This window comes from Magnolia sinica, chromosome 18, assembly GCF_029962835.1.
Source record: "Magnolia sinica isolate HGM2019 chromosome 18, MsV1, whole genome shotgun sequence".
NCBI classification, from domain to species: Eukaryota; Viridiplantae; Streptophyta; class Magnoliopsida; order Magnoliales; family Magnoliaceae; genus Magnolia; species Magnolia sinica.
In genome coordinates, this window is record NC_080590.1 from 2,731,937 (window position 1) to 2,758,599 (window position 26,663).

The 26,663-nt window shown below is 39.8% G+C and overlaps 1 protein-coding gene and 1 pseudogene across 3 annotated transcripts; both read right to left on the reverse strand.

Annotated features, from left to right (window-relative positions):
* Positions 1–282: 282 nt before the first annotated feature.
* On the reverse strand, positions 283–458 carry LOC131234223 (small nucleolar RNA U3; annotated as a pseudogene).
* A 5,567-nt stretch (positions 459–6,025) lies between these two features.
* LOC131232972 (protein NO VEIN) lies at positions 6,026–25,635 on the reverse strand. Of its 3 annotated transcripts, none has more exons than XM_058229513.1 (13): positions 24,948–25,635; positions 23,637–23,974; positions 21,633–22,515; positions 21,369–21,473; positions 20,900–21,077; positions 18,804–20,605; positions 14,600–14,812; positions 11,496–13,766; positions 11,112–11,224; positions 9,347–9,749; positions 8,903–9,220; positions 8,530–8,787; positions 6,026–7,390 (listed from the first exon to the last, which is right to left on the reverse strand). In XM_058229513.1, the coding sequence occupies exons 1-13, from the start codon at positions 25,560–25,562 to the stop codon at positions 6,257–6,259; spliced, it is 8,631 nt and encodes a 2,876-aa protein (XP_058085496.1). In that variant the 5' UTR covers positions 25,563–25,635; the 3' UTR covers positions 6,026–6,256. The 3 variants fall into 3 exon arrangements, with proteins under 3 accessions (XP_058085496.1, XP_058085497.1, XP_058085498.1); XM_058229514.1 differs by lacking the exon at positions 24,948–25,635 and adding an exon at positions 24,542–24,846; XM_058229515.1 differs by lacking the exon at positions 24,948–25,635 and adding an exon at positions 24,057–24,073.
* Between the last annotated feature and the right edge of the window lie 1,028 nt (positions 25,636–26,663).

Sequence of the window (26,663 nt, forward strand, 5' to 3'; positions counted from 1 at the left end):
TCCACCATATATAAGGTTATACAACGGAAATCAACTGAACCTACAAACCTATCGATGGGCGTCAATGGAAATGGTCCAAATTCAATAAATACATGTACATTAATCTGAGATCATCTCTTATTTTGGATTGTGCCACATATGCAGTGGGCCGCTCAAATGAATTAGACCCTCTTGCAGACCTATGAAACGTCCGTGTGCGTGTACGGAGTATCACACCATACCCGAGGATCAAATAACACCTCAGGAAGGTCGGGCCCTGATCAGGAAAAAAAATAATTCCAAGGTCTGTCGGACAACCGTAGAGCCATCCCAGCCGGCTGTTAGCCCACTGAGAACGATCCTCTACAGCCCAAGACCGTAACGATCTGGGTCCCGTTAATCACGCTCTCCTGTCTCCTTAGAACTTAAGGATACAGAAGTACGAGCCTATATAACAGATCCTGCTCAAGTAAGGTCGTGCTTAAAAGGGTCCATCTCATAATAGATAAGAGTCGGGAACCTCTTATCAGGTCAAGAGAGAATTCCTGTTACCCTAATGGTGGTTTGGTTATTATTTTTATTTTTTTAGTGAGTAGTGACGTGGACCAATGAGAATTAGGGTATCAGGAATTCTCTGTCGACCTGGTAACAGAGGATCCGGACTCAATAGAGAAAGGTACAATAAAGCTAGCCTTGTAGCGATGTGGGATTCAGCAGGTTCAACGGAAAAGTGCCTCAGAGAATGGATGTCTGAGATCTTCCAATCTTGTGGACTTTGGGGTCATGTTCAATACATGGTGGGCCACCCCAGATAAGTGAATGGGGTATCCCACTTTTTGGTGACAATCCCAACCCTTAAATTAATGCACACGAGAACCAAGTTAAAGAAAATTCCAACCAACCATCCACGTTCAAGAGGGGAAAGTCTACAAGGATGGGTGTTTACGATAATTTCCCTTCAATGATTTATGGTAAATGGCCCATGGGCCATGTCAGATCAATGGTTCAGAATCTGCAGATCACCTAACCACCTCATGTTCCACCTGTACAAATTCAAAATCACACAACAATACACGCATACATGGGCCTAGTATAGGATTATTGTATAAGTTTGGTTTTTGAATGATGCTCAAACCAAGTCAGAGCCCACTAAATGGACAGCTCTTATTCACCATCTACCCTTCCCTGTGCGACAATTTACTTCTCATTATCTATCACACATCACAATAGAGAATTATCTCTCCACTCCTGAAATAGCCGGGAGACGAACACAGTCTTCATTTGCTACATCTTTTGTGCATTGGGAAGAAAGAAAATGCTCATTGGTCCTACATAAAATCTTCCACCAACTGATAGCTGAACATAGGAAGATCAAGAGCTGCCTCTGTGTTGCTCGTCTTCTGGAAATATTTCTAAAGCTGCCGACACATTTACCTGCATTTGCAAAAATGTATTCTAATTAGAATGGGCAACCATACATACAGGAGACAGAAATTACCCGCGAACATCTAATAAACTTGATATTGAGTAAAGGGTTTTGGTGTCAGTAGAATTTTCGGAAATCACGTTGTCAGATAGTTTCAGAAACTGGTTATGGGATTTGATGAATCTGCTGAAACTTATTACTGGTGTTCCAAGTGAAACTAGGTATATGCTACATGTCCAACATGCACATCAATCTGGACGATCCAATTGATGGACCACAGCCCAAAATTAACCCCAAAACTCCAATGGAACTTTGTATATCATTGGCATATGGGTTGGAGAATGTGTAGTTCAGAAAGGTATGGTCAGCATTCAAAGCATGGTTGCAGATGTTGGTGATGAGTCCGTAGCCATATATGCTTACTAATTTTCCATTCAAAAGCTTATCAAATTGAAATACCTCGCAGTGCAGTTGCCGGATGTAGCCAACAATCCATAATTCCAGCTGCTCATCAGAAATATCCTTGGCGAATTCTCCAACAAGCGATGTTTGCTGAAAATGTTTTGAGAAAAAAAAAACCTCCATTGTGAAAATTTAAATTGGAAAATCACCAGAAATCCAAAAGGCAAGGGGTTGTTCGAATGCACAGCTGAAATGGATTGCAATCACCATGCTTCATAAAGAGGACATTGCATGTCCAATGTGGTGCTAGCCTGCGTCACTCATAAGGGACTAGCCCCTCAAATTGCCATTACAATCATTTCCAAAATGAAATGAATGGAATCGCAGCTAACGCCTTGGATGTCATCATAGATTACAATGGTACAGCCCCCCATGTTGGTAATTTCCTCTCACCAGAAAACCACCAATTACTAAAGGTGTGTTTGGTTGTGCACTGAACATGAAATATCATGATATTTCATGATTAATCAGTCTAATTTGTTGCAAATTTTCATTGTATTTCATGAAGTTTGGTGAAATGGAGCAACCAAACAAACCATCATAAATGAGAAATGTGCTGGTAAGGCTTGCAAAGTTTAAGCAGATACGAAGCACTTGAAGGAACATGGAACTGCAAACCTTTCTAATATGCAAAATTTTCATGGAAGTTCATATAATCTATTGAACATAGTTGCTGTTTGGTTTGACTTACAAAGAGTCTTGAATCACCAGACAGTGTGCCGCATCTGCACCCATTCTCTTTGCAGCCTCTAGAAATCCAAATGACAAATCGGAGAGGCCCTAAAGAAAGAAGGTATGAACACAGCCCATACGAATAAGGGAATGATGTTCGGTGCATGAAAGACTAGAACCAGGTCTGATCTAACCGGCTCCGGTCAGGTTCTGTATCTAACATGAACTAGACTCGGACTTGCATCCACACCAAAACTGCTTGTTGTAAAGTCGCCAAACAGTAAATGGTTTTAAAAGTCTAGTCGGACTCGTGAGACCTGATCGAGTTTGGCACCATGAGTCGCCTGGACGAGTCACCTCTGACTCGGTCTGAGTCAAGCCAATTCACCACTGACTCATGCGAGTCACCACTCGACGGGATACGGAACGAGTCAGCCCAAGTCGATACTTGGGGTTGGGGATACATATTGGTTTTGGGCCGATACAGGCATATGATGCCGGTGAAATTTTTTTTTCCAGTGAAACGGTGGGAAATGAAAGGATTTCTTAGAAAAATCATATTTTCTTTGTTTGTAAACAGCAAAATCATTATAAAAAATAAAAAATGGAAAATGAAAGGAAATTTAATTTCCCATGCAGTTAATTTTTTTGTATTATATTTCTATTTTCTCACCCAAATTACTTTAAGAAAGGACATTTGAGGTGGTGCCGCCCTTAGCATAGATCCCACCTTAATGTATGTATGTATGTTGCATGTATCCATATTGTCTCTCCATTTTTCTAATAACATTTTAGTGCACGACCCCAAAAATGAAACATATTCAAATCTTAAGTGGACCATACTATTGAAAACAGTGGTGATTGAACACCCCACCATTGAAAGCTTCCTAAGACCCACTGTAATGTTTCAATAAGGGGTTATTTGAATGGCAGTAAAGTCCTTAAGTTGTAAAGGAATTACAGGTAATTTAATTATAAGGGTTGTTAGGATGCATGTATTTGCTTGTAAAGACTTTACGAGCAATAAATAAATTATAGCTAAAAGTTATAATCTGAAATTTAGCAAAAATTAATGTTTCATATTACAGTTAGAGTCTTTACAAGTAAAAAGCCATTATACATGTTAAAACACAATGTTTAATATACACTCATAATATATGGGGCCCATTGTAACGTGCATGGTACATCCAATTTATTTATCATGTACTTCCTTTGATGCTCTTCAGTAAAAACAGCTTGTCCATTATTAAATGGACTGCACAAAAGAGGGATAGGACATTCACTATTAAAAACTTCTATATTACATTTGGGGTCCACTATGATGGGTGTAAGACATCCAATATACGTAGTGTGTGCATGCTTTAATGCCCTCGTAAGGGTCTTAAAAAATAAATAAATAAATAAATCAAGTCTTTCACATACAATTTTTACAGATTTTTGCAGGTTCACAGCCTACTCTCTAATATGAATACTTCCTTTATTCATTGTAAACATTTACTAGCACAAACATACTATCTGTATATTTGCAAATAAATTATCACTTAAAAACTAAACATAATAACATGTAATAATATGTTTAGAACTAAAAAAATTACAGCTATCCAAACGACTCATAATATTTATGTCCCATCTAAACTGTAGATAAGGTCACAAAATCTTGGATGAAGAAAAAAAAAATCACCATGATTCAAAACCTTTATGACCCAAAAGAAGAATTTAACGATCAGTCACCACTGTTTTCTATGGGATGGCCCTCCTGAGATTTAGATCTGTTTCATGTCGGGGATCGTGCCTAAAATGATCAGAAAAAACAGATGCACGGCATGGATATAGAATAACATCAAGGTGGCCCCACGGTAAAGGCGCACCGCACCTTCTCGGGTGCCGCCGTTGCTGCAGCTAATCTGCTCCGTGTTTCGTCGAAATTGGATTCGTGACTCCGTGCGCACGTAGTGCAGGTCGGTGCTGGAAAAGCTCTGTGGGCCCATCATGATGCGTGTGTTCTATCAATGCCGTTCATCCATTTTTTCAGCTCATTGTAGGGCATGAGCTCAAAAATGAGGCAGATCCAAATCTAAGGTGGACCACACCGTAGCAAAAGTGGTGACTGAATGCCCAACATTAAAAACTTCTTTAGGTCACGAAAGTTTGGATCAAGCTGATATTTTTGTTCTCCCTCCGTATAGGTCTCTGTGACCCAATCAATAAGTTGGATGGCAACCAAACATTATGGTGGGCCCTACAAAGTTTTTAATGGTGGGCGTTTAACCACCTTTGTTTCCCTCAAATGGCAACTTCATTTTTACGCTAATGCCCTCAAATGAGGAGGCAAAATGAATGTACAGCATGGATAAAACATATACATTATAGCTGGGCTCATAGTTCTTTTCCAGCAACAACGTGGATATATATTATAGCTGGGCTCATAGATCTTTTCCAGCACCAACGTGGAACTGGAAAAGCCACTACCGTATTGCCCTGAAATAGAAATCGAATAAACTTCCATGAAGGGAAAAACGAATATCAGCTTGATCCAAAACTTCTTACGGCCCACATGAAGTGTTAATGGTCATTTACCCCCGTTTTCTATGGTATGGTCCACTTGAGATTTGGATCTGTTTTTTTTTTTTTTCGTTTTTGCTCATTACCTAAAATGATATAGTAAATCGGATAGGCAGTGCCGATATAGAATACACACATTAAGGTGGCCCCACAGTAATCTTGGGGTTAGGCTGTGGCTGCTATTCGCTAAATGAGTCTCATTAGCCCCATCATGTTCTCTATGTCAAATCCATTTCATACATCAGTATCATCCCTACCATGTTCTCTATGTGAAATCCACTCCATACATCAGGATGGTCCCTCAATGTTAGGCACTGGGACAAAAAATCACCTGGATGCACAACTTAAGTGAGCCTGTCAACATGAATCTACTAGCACGGGATGAACTTAGATTTGTATATAAATACAGATGTTCCATCTAAGCTGTTCATTACGCGCCCTTGAGTGAGGCTCACATTGTTTATGAAACTTGAAATTGCAACCCAAAAAAAATTTTCTCAACAAAATTTTATTTTGCCAAACATGACTTGAAAATAAACCTCAATTTTCTTGAGAATCTGATGTTGATAAATCTGGAACTAAGGTTTCTCGAGAAATACGATTTCCTTTCCCCGCCTACCCACAAATCCAAACAGGGGCTAGGATTAAACAAATGCAATTCAAGTGGAAAGTTCGTCCAAAAACATCCAATGATCTGACTTCACAATTATTGTTATTTTTTTTATGAATTTACATTTGTCATATTACAGGAGAACAGTTCCTCTCAATATGAGAAGCTACGCCCATGTGATGGGAAAGGGATGTTGAGAAAGGACGAAAATTCGTTCACGGACTCCAGTGCTCCCTGCTGGCTAATCCATGGTGAACCCACCAGAAGAATGGTAAAAAAATTACAGTCAAATGCACCAATCAGGAGCAGTCATCTCTCCAAAATGAGAAGAATCATATACCATTATTTCCCCAAGTTAAAATAAATAATGTGACTATGGTACATTACATTTTATTGCCATTTATCATACCAGAAGCCTCAAACTATCCCATCATTGCCCAGAAGAGCAATAGGAACAATGAATATTGTGTGGCCAGAAAGAGAGGCCACAAGTTCGGGATGGACTAGGAGACCACCAAAACCCCTATATATAGCATGTGCGCCAGCTAAGTAGCGACAGGCAACTCTTTCTGCTGCCTTGGCATCAAGACGACCAGATTCAACACAGCTTGCTGGCAAAGTCTTACCGGGTTCTTGAAGACGGTGATCTTTGCATTCTTTGGGTCTGCCAAAACGACATGGGCAATACTGAATGAGTCACCTCTCTCGGAGGCCATTTGCCACTCCCTGGTTGATATCATGAACCAGTCTTTGTTCAATGATCTAGTGGCCTTAACTTCAATGTACTCCTTGCTCTCTTCTTCCTCCCCAATAACCATGTCATAGGGTAAACCCGTTTCTGTTTCTTCATTGACCCACCTCACCGATGTCAGGCCGAGCTTCTCAACAAAGTACTTGTAAGCGACTAGCTCTCCTAGTCTGCCTGTAATAAATGCCTGGTTCTCATTTGGCTTGCTCCAACAAAGCTGGTCTCTTGCAGTGAAAGTCGATGAGCCCATGTCCCCATCAGGGAGAGTACCTGAATCAGGTGGCCCACTTGACTGTTCCATGGTAGAAGTTATCTGTTTGTCAGAAGAACCCAAATGCCCTGCTAATAAAGGTTCATTTCTTGTACTTCTTGGATCTTGCAAAACCAATGCCATTGTGGTTGCCAACTCATCTGGTACAATCCAATCACCATTGATCTCAACGGGAACTGGCCAATCTTCTGAGCGGGTGATACCTTTGGGCTCACGTGACCCTACGTGCGGATTGTCACTTAGTATGGTCCCTGGTTTTGTTCTAAAATGATTTGCTCGGGCGAAACGAAAATCAGGCGCCGTCTTCCAATCTGTAGGCGGCCAGTTAGAATTGATGCCCGGCTTCAGTTTAATTTTTGAAGGATTTGGCTCAGAGGTCAATGGTGAAGCACATATTGGGTGGGAAGTCTCATCCTCACGTGGAGGCAGGAGACATGAAAGTGACCATAAGGGTTCTTCAATGGGAAGCTTAGGGACCTTCTGATTAGTGACAATGAAGAATTCCATCTGCTCCTCAGTGGAGCCAGATTCTGCCATGGTTGTGATCATGTGAAGGAAATTTGCAAGGTGTAGCTCGGGAGATCCCTTAAAGAAAAGGCGAGAAAGCTCCAGGAATATCGAGTGAGAATCTGCTGCCCGAGTCAGGTATAAGGTGTTTCCCTGCAACGCATCCAATTAAAAATGACACAGCATGCAATTCTAAATCCATATCTATAAAAGAAAATGTTTAATTATAGAAATTGCCATAGGCATATGAAAAATGCCTTCCTGCATAAGTCGATTGCTTTTTCCCCCTTTCCACAAGGGACAACAAAGATGCCTGTCATCTAACATGACATCTACAACTTTGGTTTGAATATAATGGAATGCCAAGTTAAATTGGTGAAAAAGAAGCCATCATCATTCACTGATGGAGACTGCATCTCACTTGCCATGATTGTGAAATAGCTTTTAAATAAGGTGGGAGTTAACAGGAATGAGATATCAAATAGTGTTACTTCTATAATGACTAAGTGAAAAAGAGAACAGTGGGATCAAGTTGAGAAGGTTGTGTGGAAACATCAAGCATATGTAAGGTTTGGTGTGATCACTTGTAACTTATTTATCTTTAATGCTCTTTTTAAAAGGCTTGCATATTATGTCTTTCTTTTTTTAATTTTTTTATTTTTTGTAAGCTTGTTAATACACCCCACTGTCAGTTCACACTTCTCTGTTAGCCACCCCCACTAGGGATCGATACCAAGACCTCAGTGTTGAAATGAGGTATCTTTCACTCAGTCTACCACTTGCATATTATGTCTTATTCCATCACGAGATTATCTGTTTGAAAGATCACTCACAGGCATGGTACTTGCTAGAAAAAGGCCAAGCAATAAACTTCAAATGCAAGAGATTTATTGATCCTTGCAGTTATTACTTTGCAAAAAATAATCAGATATCTTATCCAAAAAGCCATCACCGACAACCAGAGAAAATTCAGTTTGATTATATCTACTGTTGATGTTTTAAAATCGGCGTCCATTACAGGCTTGAACTTAGTGAAACAGAAAGGACCTGGAGGTTCGGCCATACCACCTGGTGCCTACTGACCTTGGAATGATAAATAGCTATATCAATCTAACAACATAAGATACAGACCAGAACTATCTAATGATAGATCACAAACCCATAGATCAGTCGGTAGACTTGCAATAAAATTATTAATGATTGAAAAGTTACGAGAACCCACCAACAACTTACCCAATTGCTGGTTGGTCCAATACAATAATACTGACGAAACAGAGAGTGCGAATGCATACCTGCAGAAGACAGCTGCACTCAAAACGTTTTCCGGAGGCAGTATCACACCCTTTTATAGCATGCTTGTAAAATAATTTTTCAACCACTACAACTTGTAGCTGACTGAGGTTTTCAAATTCGAGCTGCTTTAGATGTAAATATATATCAGGATGCAATTTATAGAGATAGCGCTGTGCATAAGGAAGAACCCAATCCACCAATGAAGCTTTCACTCTGCAATCTTCCATTCCATAAAATATTGCTTCACGTGATACAACCTGCAGGCAAGCAAAGATACAAGTGAAGATGATGAAAATTCAAGAAAGCGACATAGTACCTTTGCCAACATTTCCCGGTATGACCCAAAGTAGCCTTTTCCAAAATAAAGTATACCTCTGAAAGTGCAGGAACCCCAAGAGCTTGCATCAGAACAGCAAGTTTTCCTGAAAGCATTTTGTTTTCCTCACTTCTAAGTTCACCAAAGCATAAAAAGTCAATATTCTTAGAATGCTTAAATTGCTTCCTTAATTCCTCATCATCACACCAACACACAAGGCCAAAGCTAGGGTGGAGGGAAACCCATCTATCCTGCTCAGTTGGAAGCACTGTACTTTCCAATTTAACAAGACACTCTTTCAAGGAAGCAATTTCATGAGAATCCACGAAACCAGATTTCAAATCATCGGCCCACTTGAGAAGAACCCGAAAAACCTGAAAAGGTGTTGAGAAAAGTTGGAAATCAATGTCTCGTTATATTCTAGCATGTAAAGAAATATGTAAAGGTGCTACGGCCACTACAACTTGAATTGCCTTCTTATATGGTGTATGAATACTCACAGCATTAGCTGCCTGTGAAGGCAATGCAATACTTGATAGCTGCAGTAGGATCTGAAGATAGCGGTCCAAAGAAGGTATCTTACGTATGCCACATTCATTAACAAAAAACTCATAAAGGTTTGGATAAACATCAGCTAGAGTCTTGCTTGAGGGATGACAGCTCTCATTTGTTGTGGAACATTGTCTGACCAGCTCCTTTGTTCGGTCCACACAACCAGTCGGATCATGCCAATACATTTCACCAGGAGACAGAAATATACCAGATACAACATCATCATGCCTTGACCTATTGATAAATGGCACAAAAATAGAGGGCCCTGATCTAAACACCTCTGCAACTTTCCCTTTTGAAGTAGCCATTCCATCCCAAATGAAGGTGTAAAATTTGGACATCTGGGCAATGCTGGAACACAGGAAAAGAAGAAGAAGATCCTTTAAATTGCAGAATTAAAAGAAGAAGAAGTTCCTTTAAATGGAAGAATTATAATAACTAAATCATAAACTATGGTGCATAGTAAATACTTCTTGCCTCTAGCACATGTTATCATTGCAAGACTTGATAATAACAATGTCCCAAGGATAAGGCATACAGGGTGCATGACTCATCAGAGCACATATGATTGAAGAGAAAAAAACTGTTTTAACTCCAGAGTTTTGCTTTTTCAGGGAAAGCTTCTATAATATACTGACAATGATGGACAACAGGTAAGAGCTTTCCGACAAAATTATTTGTTGGCAAATGGAATAGAAGTAGGGAAGATCCAAAACAAAAGAAGAAGAAGAAGAAAATAACCACAGGAACTACCTCAAAATTTGTGAATGTCTCTCAACGGAAGGGTATCGTATCGGGAACAAACCCCACGAACATGAAGTCAACATAAATGGTAGATGCAAAACACCCTGATCCATAGCTCAAGTGGTAGACTGAATGAAGATAACCTTGTTTCAACACTGAGGTGTTGGTAATGATTCCCTGGTGGGGGTGGCTAATAGTGTGGCATGTACTAACAATGGGGGTTGTATTAACAAGCTAACCAAAAAAAAAAATGGTCGATGCAGAGAATATGTGCACATGTGCATCATATTATTGTACACCCTCAGGACACCATATATTTGTTTAGGGTTAAAAGTAGGGCGGTGTGACTCTCACAACTCTTTTCTTCTCCATCTTGTTTCTTCTTTCATCTCCACCATGGATTTTAGCATGGTATCAGTGGGATTGCAGGAGATCTCATCACATCATCATCATCATCATCATCATGCCTGCACATTACGCCATCTCCAACATCATGTTGTCTCCAACTTCATGCATGCACAGATGCGCAAGCGTGCACACGTTCTCTACACTACTAGCAAGGAGGCTTCTGCATGTAAGAAACCCAGAAGAACGAGAAACATCCAAAACCAAACAATGAAATTTAACAGATAAGAAATGCTAGAACATGAAGAGCATCCACTGGTTTATTTTAATGCATCATGTGTGATGCAATAAAATTTGGCAAGTTACCCTAAATTTATATCGAAATCAATTGAGTTAATAAACAGTAAGATCAACGATGGCATTTATTTACTACATTTCTGATTCAACATAACATATACTGGGTTCAAGCCCATGGCTCAATGGAGACAGCTTGCATTTCAACATTTGAGGTCTCAGGTTTGAGCCCAACTTACCTATATAATAAAAAAAAGTATATACGTACAAATTAAAATAAAATAAAATAAAATAAAGTATATACGTACAAATAAAGTAAAAAAATCATACCTGGCCCTGACGGGAGCAGTACATGTTTTCCAGTACTGAAGAATTGCCAATGCATCATCAATCGTGACTTGCGTCTTAAATCCAATATCTTTCAAAAAAAAATTGCTCCTCACCTGCAATGATAGGAAAGTTTTCATCTGTCAACGGTCAGTGATGCTAGTGGAAAGAGAAAAGGCCATCTCACTGGTAACAGATCCACAGTTTAATACTTCATGTTTGAGTAAGAAAGAAATAAAGTAAAAAAGAATAATAGAAGATCAATCACCAGCAAAGGAAACCCTGGTGCTAAACATTCTTTAAGGGTGACCATTAGCTTCAATAGGAAATAAACACAGCTCGAAATAAAGAAGTTACATAAGAGGCAAAACTAAGGGGAAGACGAACCTGTGGAACAGCATATGGAGCAAAAGCACCAAGGATAGACCGCACCGCCTCACAATCATAAAACAGATCTTTAGGATGGTGAAGTTCCTCATCCATACTTGATGCTATCCACCTGAGGTTACGAATGCTATTCATGAATGAAGATTCAAAGGTTTTCCTATCCTCAGTGGATTTAAAAGCACAATAGCTTGTCACTATTTTGCTAAAATGGTCATCCCACATTTTATCAAGGACTTCTAAAAGATATTTACAATTTTCCCGGTATTCTTTTGTAGACAAAGTAGACATTAACCTGACCAACTCAGGAGATTCCCAATCTTCTATAGTTAGATCTCCTGAATTAAGATCCCCATCCCACATCATATTACAAAAAACAGCATGGGAAACATCTGTTCCTTTCTTCTCAACATGAATTATTTGCACAAAATCCGTAACACCTAATTCCTGGAAAAACTCCCTCCACTTCATCAGTCCAAATGATAATGATTGGACACTAGGATGCTTCAAATAGATGGAATCAACCTCATGCCATTCATCATCCTTACCGCAAATTAACCTTCTTACATCAATGGGATTCCCAAACTCCTTGCTGAAGTGTATTGAGTCCTTAAAGGGGCGTTTATAACCATTGTTGGTCAAAACGACAGCTTTCCTTTGTATTTCTAAGACTATTTCCACCCTCTCAATGTGACAACTTGGGCATGTAGACTGAAGGTGCAGCATTACAAAGGATAGGTATTCAGCCATCAAGTGCCTGTCATTATCTGTAAGTGTATCATCAGACATGGCTGGCAAAATGTGATTTTTGATAACTTCATGTGCAGACAACCGTTGGACACCAATTCTATGAAGCATCCGTATAAGGGTGTCCACTCTCGTGTCTTCCATGCTGTAGGTATTTGCATTATTGACAGAGAGAAGAACAGGATTGACAGTCCGAAGTTTGGCATAGAGATTTGGATAGTCTTTCGGACTGTGTTCACCTTCAGAACCAACACTGACAGCATCACAGGGTAACCAAATTGGACCTTCAGCCAGAGAACCATATGAACCATCAGAAAGTGGAATAAAGGGAATCTTTCTAAGACAATTGATGAGATCACGTTCTATCCCAGGATTTAGAGTATGATGCCCTGAAGAATGGACTGACAAGGTAGCATAAAGTGCACTGAGCCAGGAGGATAACCAATCCAAGCCCAATTTCTTAATGCCATCATTGATACAACATATGGATGACATAATATCAGTTAAGATTTTCGGTCCGTAGTCTTGAATGCCCAAAGCCTTGGCTAATGGGTCAGACAAGACAATATCCCTATTTAAGTAACCAAGCCCAAGATGCTGATGAAGTAAACTTTCCGGTAAAAGAACACGAGCCTGCTCATCCCAACCTCTTAGAACCCTGCATGGAGGAACCCAATCCTTATTTTGTCCCTCCAGAAGCAAACAATTTGACATGCGTAATTTAGAAATAATTGTGTGGGGAAGATGAGAAAAAAATCCATGAACTTCCCCCACCAGTGGAACAAATCTCATGTAGGCCGTCACAGCTTTTCCTGGACTCTCCTGGAAGCAGGAAAGAGCACAGAAGGATTTTTCTGCACTAATGAATAAAGCTGGGAACTCTGACAACAACCACTGGTTCCAGGCGCTATCTCCATCAACTTCTTCTCTAGAGGAAGGAAGAACAAAATCACCTTGAAGAATAAACTTCAAACCATACGTTCTCAAAGGAAGAAATGCAAAAACAGGCTGCTGTTCTAGATGAGGCCTGTACTCTCCGTTGTTAGACTCTTGTAATGTGAAGGCTATGGCAATCTCTGTAGTTTGTACATCAGGACGAATAGGAATAGCTTGCAACCTTTGACTAGCTACCAACCAACTCATTTTTTCTTTGCCATGAGAAACCTTGACAATGCCATCTCCCGCAGTCTCTCTTCTCATGACAATCAGTGAATTATTGAAAATGTTCCTGAACTTTATACACTGAAGACGATGAAGAAATAATAACAAGGATGGATGAAGATCTGAAAACATTGACATGATTGAGCTCATACCAGTCCCTTCTTTAAGCTTTGACCTGAAGGGAAGAACAATGCAAGTGTTCCAACTGGTAGTATCAGTTTGATCTGCTTCACTAGATATCTGCCTTGTAAACAAGTTAATATCACACGGAGAAACCACAGTAGGCAAAACAAAACCAATCTGACCCTCACTTGCATCAAACTTCACATGAAACCCATTGGAATGAATCTCTGGAGCATCCGTTACCTGGAGAAAAATCAATTCAATTTCATGAAAGTTGAATATCAATATAATTAGAATATCATTAACCATGAAATTTATCACATTAGACAAGGACGGAAAAAGCTCTTGCCTCACTTTTCAAATGATATAAAATGATCAAGACCAGTTTCTACAGTAAAGAAAGATATGACTTTCAAGATTCAAGCCCTCAAAGCAACAAGTGAAAACTTCACAACCTAAATCAGATGCATTGAACAATGCAAGTTTTGCACAATGGTTCAGCAATCTTATTTCATTTTACAAATTTATCATGAAAATTTCCTAAACACTCGTGCAATCTCCTACATTTATAGCATGAAAGAAAAGGGTCTCAAATAAATTAATGTCCCGGAGTTGATGGGTGAAAGATTAGATGGTAAAACAATATACACAAGTTGCACTAAAAAGATGCCATAGCAAAAACTAGTTGCAATTCTTTCTAGCAAGTAGAAAGAAATGTTGTGATAGAAGAAGGAAGTTGCAAAGAAGAGCCATCAAAGTCATAACAGGCACCAAAATTACAGATCAAATATATAATGCCAAATCAGGGTATTCATTTCCACAGTACACATTAGTGCAAGAAATCATGGGCAATACTGAAGAACTCCATGGGACAGCACATCAAGTTTGCCAAAGTTCTTACCAACTTTTTAAGTTACTGCAAAAGAGAAATATCATACATGGGATCTTAGGTCACGTAGCCACTTCAAGTGATTAATGAGAAACAAGCAAACTAATGACCAATTGAAGGACCCAACAAATTTATAGTCTTAGTAAAGAGAAGTAATATTTCTACTAAAATTTTCATTAAGCCTTACCCGAAATACTGATTTAAAGCCAATGCCTTTGTGCCCTATGTACCCAGCACCTGATCCTTTCTTCGTTGAATTTCCAACATCACAAAGTGCTCGAATATTTTGAGCAGAAAATCCTTTCTCATTATTTATAACAATAATACCCGTAGCTTGAAGAATGAAAACCAGGGTTGGCTCCACATTTTCTGGGTAGACGTTATCATCTGCATTCTGAACCTGAAGCAACATAGCAATGAATAGTGTGCATCAGAACTCTAGACCATCAAGTTGGTGATCATTATAAATTATACCCAACTTATAACATGAACAATGAGGCCAATTCCATAAATTCAAAGGCAGAAGCTCTATTTTTCAAGAAGGCGTGATGAACTTAATTAGTCAATTTTAAAAATAATAATAATAAAATTAAGACAACCATAAAAGCCAAACACCCTGATGCAGGACATGAAAATTAAATATGATATACAAGATTTCAAGCTTTAGATCACACTAATTTTAAAATAATCACAAAAAAATTCCACATCCCACATAAAAGTCAAGCATTCAACAAGGAGAATCTATGCGGGTCCAAGCCTACACATGTTAGGGCTGGATCAATTAAAATTTATAGACTAAGCAATGCTCAAAGGAGAGTAAATTCATCCACGCGTGCAAAGGATTACTTCCCAATCCAAGAGATTCACATGTTTCAAATCGGGAAAACCTAGAGCTTGCAAAAGTGGAATAAGACTTGGGATTTAGGATTATCCACGGTTAGGGTTGGGGAAATAAGGCGAGAGATGAGTGAAATAGAAGAGAGAAACAAACCCAAGATGATCCACATGTGTGGACAGTGGCCCAGGCCTGACACGTGTGTGGGATCCTGCCCGCATGTGTGTGGGGCCCACGAATCTGAAATCAGTCAGCTAGGTGCTGGTCGGCCATGGGAGGTCCACCCCCACGCTAAGTTTCACACCGATCGGATGTCTGGTTTGTGCACGATGCTCTGCCGAAGTTTCAGCCCTCCTGCAGGGCCAGATTCTAGAAATCTGTTGTAGAGAAAAGATTAGCTGCAAACGTAGGTGAATTTGATGAGGGGATGGCTATAGGAGATGAGAAACATGGATGGTAGGAGATGGAAGCGACTTGGGATGGATGTGGCTTCACACCACGGTAGTTAGCCCTTCGAAGAATTGAGGGTTTCGCACCCAATTAGGCTTCACAACTTAGAGAGGAGCAGGAAAACGCAGAAATTTTATTCAATCTTCAATGAGAAAAAAGATTACAAGGGGTGCCTATTTATAATAAAATCCTATACTTCAAAACTCGCACCATGTGCAACCTATTACTTAGAGACGAAGTAACCACAATTAACAACTAATCAAAATAATCTAAACCGTCCATGATGTTCCTAATAACAATAATAACCAAAACTCAAAGTAGTAGATCGTTTGGAATAGTGGGTCACGATCATGAGAACCCATGGTAGGATTCACATGACGATAGGGTTCACTCCAAGGAACCAAAACGCAGTCCTCTAACTAGAGGGTCCTCTCTGGACGTCGTCATCGATCCAGATCGATGGTGGGGCCTTCCTCCTTGTGTACATGTGAGGGAGAGGGGGCATGCACGCGAGATGTCCCCATCACACCCAAGTTCAAGCCAGAAAAGAAAAAGCATGTAACTGACAGTTCTTAAGGTAAGAGATGATTAACTCCAGGAATGGAATTCAATACCAGGGTGCAGTCAAAATGAAGCATAAACAATATATGGAGAGGTCAAAGCTTTCATGCATCATAGCTTGTAGCAAGCTTTGAATTGGATCAAGCAGTCTAGTGATGTTGGCTCCTTTCAAGTAGATAATCAACAGCAATTCTTTTAACTACTGATCTTAATCATGTTAAGAACGCCCTCCCATTAGGAGCAAATTTAATGATTAACAGCACATTCTAATTTTTGACTAGACACCTTTTTTTTTAAAGGGCAGACACATTCCTTTATCCAGAAAAAAAAAAAAAAAAATGCTAATACATGTATGTATGTGTGTATGCAGTGGAAATGATTGAACGCAGCATTTTGCATTATAGGCTTTGATGCAACTAGCAGCATTTAGACAAGTGGACCGTCCAATCATATCTATCTGGACCATCTGTAGTGTCTAATTCACTCATCATTGGCTACCACACCATAACAATGCCACTCAGACAAGATCATAATTCCTAACCATCTGATAATACCTTAAATATGGAAGAATCAGATCATTCATTAAAAACAATGTTGTCAAAATCATTGTCGTATCACAAATCATAATAGGGGTTGAATCAAATAGACTCAAATTGCATTGTAAATCGTAAGATTTTTTTAATGACTTTCTTAAAAATGTGAACAATATAAATAAATCAGAAATTTTTAAAAACATAGCAATCATCTTTTTGCATCAATTTGTACCAAGTAATACCATGTCACAATAGTGTTAAAGGATTCTTATCTTTCCTTTGTTTTTTTATCTTTCAAGAATTTTTCTTTAAAAAATATATGAGGATCCTTTAATAATTTACGTTCTTGTTTCCTTTCTTGAATGTAGAATCACATTGGCAAAGCGTGGATGAAACAGGTTTTTTAGATTTTTTTTTTCCAAAAAAAAAAAAAGAGGCCGTAACAGCCCCGTTACGGCCCCGTAACAGTTGTTACACCCCGTATCGTAAAGGTAAAGGTGGTGACCGTTACGACCACCGTTACGTAAATAACAATGATTAAAGCAGTGCTTTTTAACCTCCCAATGTACTTTATGTCATTATACCGATGCCCACAATCAGTAATGGAGAAGACTGATAGATTAAGGAGAGATTTGTTTTTGTGGCAAGGAGCAGAGGGAGACAAAAGAAAATTACATTTACTTAGGTGGGATGAAGTTTGTAAGCCCTATAGGGACAGTAGGGTGGGCATTAAAAATTTGGGCATAAGGAATCAAGCTATTTTGGGAAAGTGGCTATGGAGGTTTGCTACGGAAGAAGAGGTGTTTTTGAAGGATATAAGTGCCAGTATGGGTCCGATCATGGGGCGTTGCACTTGTGGAAAGGTATTGCTTCGGTGAAAGTGAGCTTTGGTAATGGAGTGCACTTTGTGCTTGGGAACAGTGAGAACACTCGCTTCTAAAATGCTGTTTGGATTGGGGAGGAGAAGTTGGAGTTGCTATTCCCACAGCTTGCAAGCTTATCTATGGACCGGGAGGTGTTGGTGGGTCGTTGCTTGTCTCGATTCAAGGGTTGTACAACGTGGACTCCTCCTTGCAGGGTTTTCCTGTAAGAGGAAGAGATGGGGGCATTAAGTCCCTGTTGGATCATATCAAATTTTGATATCCATCCTTTGGTGAAAAGGATAAGATGTGCTGGCAGTTGGATAAGTCCCTCTAGTGGAGTGGTTGCTACCGAGTTTATTTGGCGCTATGAAGCTCTGATAATAGCGGCATTTGTGTGGTTGGTTGGTCAGGGCAAAGTTTTGGCAATTGATATCCTCCAGAAGAGGGGTATGACTATCCCAAATGTTTGTTTGATGTGGTATGGCGAATGCGGAATCAATTAATCACCTTTTTTTCTACTAACCGACAGCATCCTTTTTTGTGGAATAGCATCCTATCCTCGTTCCAGGTTTCTTGGGTATGTCGGGCTTCTCTTGATCTATTCTTTTTTGTCATGGCATGGGGTGAATCTCAAAAAGGAATTGCAAGTCCCATGGCATCCAGGTCTATTGACGGGGCTTTAGGCTATTTGGGAAGAAAGAAACGGGAGGTGTTTTAGGAATTTGAGCCACTCTTTATTATGGGTTGTGTAGAAAATTAGAAGCCTAGATATTGAATGGGCTTCGGGTTTTAGGGAAGGAGGAATTGATTATTCTTTTTCATGTAAATAGTTTGGGAGGTTATTGCCCTCCCTCTGTATAGTTTTTACCTATTGGTGCTTGTTCATAATATACTTTTGTTACCTTTTAAAAAAAACAAATCAGTTGTGGTTAAGGCAAGGAGGGATCAAAGCCCACGACTTTCTGGACATTAGCTTAAAAAGCAGCAACGTTTCTTTGGAATGAAAGGGTTGTTTATCTACTAAAGGTTTGATACACGTGAAATACATGCAAGAAAAAAAAAATCACCGATATGTTTGCCTGTCATACCTTTAAGAATATAAAACTATCATGAACTCTAGAAAAGAAAAAACATGTGATAGCCACTTACCAGCTCAAGAAGAAAATGCGAATCCTGGGAGTACAACTCCTGTGAAAGACAATGAAGTGCTCTCCCAAGGCGAGCATGTTGCTTTTTTAACAAGTTATTCTCAGCAACTTTCAGATTAGGGTCCAGACCAAATTCCTCACGTCTAATGGATTCAATAATAAGGGCAGCATCCTTCTCTTGGTCATCTTTGGACAGAAGTAGACTATAACCATCACCCGAACAAGACTTCTCAGTTAACACTTGATTAGGGGTCTTGCTTTCATGGATTTCAGTAAATGTTTCATGATGTCTATCTAACAGATTGGCTTCTTCTTCAACAGTGTCCTTTCTAACATCTGTAGTTAAGAATTTCTCAGATGAAATTTGTGCATGCTCCAAATCAATGCTTAATGCTGGACTCACAGTTTCAGAGGTCTTGCACAGGGCCTCAGCAGATGCAAATAATTTGGTATCAGTAGCAGAACTAAATGCATGGTAATCTTCAATCCATTCCAATATACCAAGGGAGAACCCGATGTCATGAAGCATGATTCGCTGATCAGTTTGGTTGCATTCACATAAAACAACTGCAGGAGCATCTTTGGTGAAGTCCCGCAATCCTGCAAGCAATACATCTGCAGCAAAACTGCGGAATTCTGAAGGTAGATAACCAAGACAATCAAGGATAAACTTTGATGCCACAGCAACAGCTTTATTCATTTGACATAGATTTTCAATAAGATCATCGTTTTCTCTAATATCTGCAACGACACCCAGAGGATTAACCGGAAGAGGGTTGCTGTTGGAATCCATATCCAGCATTATCTGTCCTCCATGCATAAAAGATTCCCCATTACTTTTTAATCCAATGCAACTCATATAATTTTTTATGATAACCTCAATTGCTTGGTGAGCATAGCATTTTAGTAGAGACAGTGGAATATGGTGTGTGCCTCCATATAGAGACAACAAAGATAACAATTTCACTGCTGTTTGAAAGGCAGATCCTTGAAGTGAAGCTTCCAAGAACTCATCTACAGTCGCTGAGTGATCGATTCGGATTATTTTCCCATCTCTTGTCACTACACACGACAACTCTTTGGTATGGACTTCATTCAATAGCCATTCCAAGAGTGGACCAAGAGACGGAGCAAATATAAGATCCCAATGAGACCACGAATGTAGATCTGACAACATCGGCGCCCTGAGTAAGCATTCGAGTGCGTCTTTTCCAGAAACAATTCCAAGGGAACCAGAACTAGCGGTCATCAACCCAGCAATTTCCAATGAATGTTTCTCCTTGTGCACCAAAGAGTCTCCTATAGAGCATGTCCCCAACAATGTTATAGAAAACAAAACACAACTCAAAGTGTCATGGCTTTTCTGATTCTTGATAAAATCTGAATAATCTTCACACTCACTTCCCTTTATTTGAAGGCTGATTAGAGGGAATTGTTTCCTGAGAAGAGCAGAAATATGTTGCTTGGTTACAACAACATTCTCCTGCAAGTCACCTGCAGCTTGAGACAATAGTAATAGCAGCTGGTGCTCAAGCATAGATACCTCTAGGGCTCCAGTCAAACCATTACGCAGTTCATATGGGAACAAACAGACATGTTTGTCCATGAACTCAAGAAAATCCCCATGACCTAAGTCACCAAATTTCTTAACAGAAAATTGCTTCATCAACGACATCTCACAATCATGGAACTTTCTGAAAGATACAAACTGCTTCTCCAGAGGAAGTTTTCCGGGTCTAGGCATGAGATGGTCAAGCTCAAAATGTAGTGCAATTTTCTCCATAATATCATCAACAGTGACAACTGCAGAATGCATTAGGAAAGTAACAAATTAAAATCAGATGTAGATCAACAAATTAAAAATAAAATATAAAAGTCTTGCATGAAAGACATGTGAGATAAAATCTAATTAAAAAACATCACAAGTATGTCTCTTTCTGAAGGATATATAGACTGATCATCTAAAGGGAGATTTTGTCACAATTAAAGTCCAGATTGATCATTTAGACTATGAACATTGTATTTCTTTTCAAATAGTGGCTTCATATAAAATGATAATGTAGCAAAGACTTGATCCATATAGAAAACACAACTCACTGTATCCAGGTTTAGTAATGTTCTCCTCGTTTTTGGGCACTGTGTCTCTTTTACTTGAAGGCCCAATATCTATCATTTCAGTACACTGAGTAGATCCTGGACTAACAAATCCATGTTCACCAATGGCTTGGAAGGTATCGTATAGGCTGTCCCACATCCCATGTTTCATGGAAGTCACCTGCAATAAAATAAACACATACTGAATGCATGATCACTCGTAAGTCGTAAACTGCTATATACAATTCTTATACACATTGAGAAGGCAATACATAGGCAGATAAAGTTAACAACTCTTGGTGCTAGCCATGCTCCTATGAACACTTGGCATTTCACCTCATGTTTGTAATTTCAGATTCTTCTTGTTACAATTTTAGTAGCACCCTTTATGTTATATAGTGGACATGCTAGTCCCACTCCATTTAATAAATTTCATTAGGATTATAAGGGAATTAAATCAGCATCAACTTACAGCAACGTTTAGTAATCCAATACCAGGATATGATGAAAAGATCTCTTTCATTTTCTTTCTTTGTCGAGTTGTTGCCTGGTAGAAGTTCACCATCCGACAGAAAACCTGTAACGTATATCAAAAACAAAGGCCAAAGATGGCTCAGTAATCACATTCAATATCGATCAATAAAGGCATGTGAATGCATGATGCTCAAGATGAAATACATGTATAACACAAAATGACACCTGTAAAATACAAATATCTAAAGAAATTCCAATATACCTCAACAACGGGGTATTCTCGACAAGTCTCCTTCCAGGTTGTGATGAACTTCTCCATTGTATCACTTGTTAGTATTAGGTCACCTAACTTTTCTTGATCATCATGTGCAGCACCTTGTGACTGACTATCATCTTCTATTGATGCGCTGATGTTAGGCCCATGTAATTTCTTTCCTGGTTTCCCATGGACCTCATGCTCTCTTGCCAAAAGATGAAGAGATTGTAGACCATGCTCCTCTTTTGAGTCTTCATGTTTTTTCTTAATTTTGCAGCTGCCTGGAAGAAACTCATCTTTGCTACGAAGATGATCCATCCCAACCATGTCCATCTTTTGATATTTATGTAAGGATCTGAGTTTGCCACTTTGCTTTTCACATTTCCTTTTCTTACCAGATGGGTTTTTACCCTCGTTGCATTTTAAGTCGCCTCTAGCAGGGGATGCATGGTCGTCCATTTCAGCTGTCAGTCCAAGCCGTACCATCTCTTCAGCTGCTGATGGGTAAGGGCAGCTATTCACACGTTGACCACTGCTCTTTCTATTTTGAGATGAATTCCAGTGCTGCCCATTCGAATCATTGCCATTGCTGTTCCCATCCTCACTATCAACATCATCATCACTTTCATCTTCTGAACTTGATGAAACAAATCTAATATGCTTACCACTTAAATTCTCACACCCAGAAGAGAACGATCTGACACGTGCAGATATAGCACTGAAACGTCTGTCCAGCACATGTTTTTGTGACAGGATACCACGGCGCGGCAACAATTCCTGCTCATTTTTCTTGGTTTGTTTGTCAGCTGCCAGTTTTGATGCCTGAATATAATTCTGAAGTGTGGCATTTTCTGCTTTCCGTGCTTCCCGAATACAAGTGATATGCAACCTATGACCAATGATTTATTAGTAGGGAAGATTGGAGAAAGGAAAAGCACATCCCATTCATTTTACACAGTCCGCACAAATTCGAGAAACTACATTACCCCAGGTTGTTAAGTATATTGCAGGTGATTTGCACCATAGACAAGTTTCCATAAACTTCTAAACAATGTCAAATTACAAAGTGTTTTGCTTTTGACTGGCAAAAAATCGAACAAAAGATCAGATTTGGAACCAGATTTTTAATGATAAAAGCAGTGGAAGGAATTCAACTCTATGGGGGTTATGAAAATCCTCCAAGCCTTCCCAAGCTCCAACCCAACACCAATGAATGATTGTCAATAGGAGTAATGGAGTTGAATGTTATTTATGGATGTGAATTTAGGGTTTGGATGAAGGAGAAAGAAGGAGAAGAAAGAAACGAAAGAGGGGAATAGAGAGAAGAAGGAGAAGGATTTAGGGCTTAATATCTTGTTAAATAATGCGACTAACATGTTCTAAAGACTGGAATGGTACTCCGTATGACTACACATTTCTCTCTACACTTTCCCTCAAGCAAGACCATGAGCATGCTTGGTCATGTCCAATTAAGATGATGAGGACCAATTCCCTTGGTTAAAAAATTCAGCAAACTGATATTTAGACTGTTAATACAACATGTGGATCCCCTTTGAGACCATCTTCTCGTGAATTAAATGACAATCAACTTCAGCATGCTTTGTATGTTTATGATACACCGATTGCCAAAATATAAAATTGAAGCCAAGTTATGACAATGTAGCTTCATGGTTTTTTTTTTTTTTTTTAAATGTCCAACTCTATTTAAAAAAATTAACCAAGGCACACAAACCCCATGAGCCAAGGCAAAATACTCAAAAGCAGCACTAAATGGGCAACATCCAGTTGCTTCTTACTTTTCCATGTACTAAAGTACTACCAACCAAGGTAAAATAGCCAGTGATAGGTCTTCTATCATGTGATCAAGCCCCAGTTGGAGCTCCATAAGAGCTCCAACTGGAATCATCAGGAACACAAGAATCATCTACTGATATCAGAATTCATGCCCCAGAATCTCATTTCATGATGGATTCTACCATTTTCCAATCATGTGAAAGGACAATTACGCACCCTAGGCTCTGAATTCGCACTCCAAGTCTTTCCCTAACAACAACCGAATGTTTCTTTGCTAAGAAATCCAAGAATCGCTCCGCCTGAATCTCCTTATCAACACTAGTATCCATGAAATCAGCAAGGCAAGAGATTATCTCCTCACTTGTTATCTTGAATATTTCTGTGGCATCTGAAGGAACCAAGAAATAGTGCTCGACAAGTGGATGCCGCAACAAAAGCCCCATCCCAAGTTCTTCAAACTGATCAATGCCCTCATTCTTGCATATCGCAACTTCCAGATCATACAATGACGTAATTCTCCGTACGCCAACAAAGCAATGTATAAGTGCATTCACCTGAAAGACATAAAGATCAGTAGGAGCAAAAGAAGAGCAATGAAAAAATTTGCATGGCCGAGATGGGCCAAGCCCCCATCACCTCTGCAGCCTTTATTCAATCTGGTGGGCGGCATGGGCCCCACCTGTACGAGCAGCAGTTCAAAAATCAAATGATTGGATGATACCCATCAACCAATCAACCCTCCCATGGATAGTTTCAAAGGAAGAAACGGTTCATGGTCCATATGGAAGCCCGTGGATTGGATTGTAAGGACAGTCTAATGGTTGTTGTCTCTAAACCATGGCCCTCACCACCATACAAATGGCTGCAGGGTTCAGAAACCTGGACCATTCAGAAGGTGAGGCCACTGTAGTCTAGACTCAATTTATAAATCATATTGATTGAAGAGTCATGGGTCATTTGGATGCCTATAAAATCCTTAGTAGTTGTAAAGGGATTGCATGTAAACACTTAACAAAATTTGCCTATAGTGTTTACAACTCACAAGTAAACTCACCCTATCCAGGCAAAAAGCAATGTTTCAAATTACAGGTAAAACCTTTACAGCTGAGAAGACATTATACATAGTAGAACACGATGGTTGATACACACTCATGATGTTTGGCCACCATGATGTGTGCAGTACATCCAATTTGTCCATCATGTGCATCCCTTGATGCTATCCTATGGCCCCGAAAAAACAGCCCGATTGACCGCCTCAAGCTCTCTGTGGAGCCAATAACTACTTGATACATTGTTAACACTTTACAAGTTAACCAAACACGCTGTTTACCTGTAAACAGCTAACCACTAAAAAGCCAAAGAGAATAGCATGTAAACAGTTTACACCCCAAGACTCTTTTAAGATGTGAAGAGTTTACAACTTGAAAACTTTCCAAGCATCCAAACGAGCCCTGACTGTCTACTGAGTGGCAGCACCCAAGAGTTAAAAAACAGAAGAATGATGAAATGTGAAACTGAAATAACTACCTTGCCCTCGGTGACAATGAGACGGTACAGAGAGGGGATGTCTTGAAACTGAAAACCTAGAGAGCTCCAAGAATCCGCTTGGAGCGCCAGCAGAACGGACTGAGAGATCTTCCATGCAGAAACACTATCTCCGGCCGCGAGAAGATCACGGTGGGCCTTGCCAACAGCCCGCTCGATCTTTTCAAGGATCTCATCGGGTTTCTGAGGCGGGGAAGGGTGGCGGGGTTGGAATGTGGGGTGGCGGGAGCAGGGCAATTGGGGGGAGGCGGAATTATGGTTTTGGAGGTAGGGATTGTGGGAGGAGGAGGAAGGAGATGAAAAATTAGGGTTTTGGACGAAGGGCCGGTTAGTGTTTTGGAGAAAGGGATTGTAGGAGGAGGAAGGAGATGAGAAATTAGGGTTTTGGACGACGGGACTGTTGGCGTTTTGGACGAAGGGCCTGTTAGGGTTTTGGACGAAGGGATTATAGCAGGAGGTGGAAGGAGATGAGAAATTAGGATTTTGGACGAAGGAACTGTTAGGGTTTTGGAGAAAGGGACTGTGAGGGTTTTGGAGGTAAGGAAGATTAGGGTTTTGGCCGGCCCTTGGGCAGGAGTGATGCGGAGGACCGTACATGACAGAGAGAGTGAACGAGCGAGAGGCGGAAGCCTAACGCGGGAAACACAATTTATATAGTGGCCGTTAGGGACGATAGGCAACAGCCTGGTGTAACCCTTACCGTCCACCTTGATGATGTGCTGTATATCCAGGCGGTCCATCGGTTTCTCCGCCCCATTTTAGAACGTGGCCAAAAATTAAGTAGATTAAGTTATCAGGTCGACCAAACTATAGGAAACAGTAGTGATTAAATGGTTCACCATTAAAAATTCCTAAGAGCTGAGTGTGAGTTTTTCTTAATATTTATTTGCTTACTTGCCCTCTAATAACCCGTTGATAATATGAAGGACTGGATTAAAGGTAAATATAAATATCAGCCTGATTCAATAACCGAGTGATTTCAACACATTTTTAATGGTCATTCATTACCGTTTCTAATGGTATGGCCCACTTGAGAAATGGATCTTCTTGATGTTTGGGATTACTGTTTAAAATGAGATGGAAAAACATTTATACAACAAATAAATCAAGGTGAGCTCACATGGTTAGGAATTAGGATAACACCCACCAAGGTGTTACCGGGGTACCACACACCTCCGACCTTGCTGGTGTGCATACTTCGTGTGAAGACGAGCTTCATTTGCATTGCCCATTTTAGAGTATAATTCCAAAATTGATTCATATATTAAGCTTGAGTGGACCATATCACAAATAGCAATCAGGATTCTCACCCTTGAAACATTCGTAAGTAGCCATCATAACATTTATTATCCATTCAATCCATTTATAAAGTCACACTAACCTAACCTGGATGAAGTGGCTCATGCACACGTGCTATAGTGTCACGTGCTGCCACTGCCAAGCCCCTAATTCATCTAAGGCGACTGGACTTGTAACCATAGATGCCAGGCACATGTTTGAGAGATTCGGTCTCTTAATCATGTGATACATACTATAATCATCTCATTGTCCATGCAAATGAATCCATCATAAACATTACTTGGGGACCATCAGTTGGTCTTCCCATCAATTCACCCATTTTCCTACACGTGCATCCCAATTTGTACCGGAAATTTTCAGAGTGGACCTCACAATAAGATCTCTCACACATGCCACCCA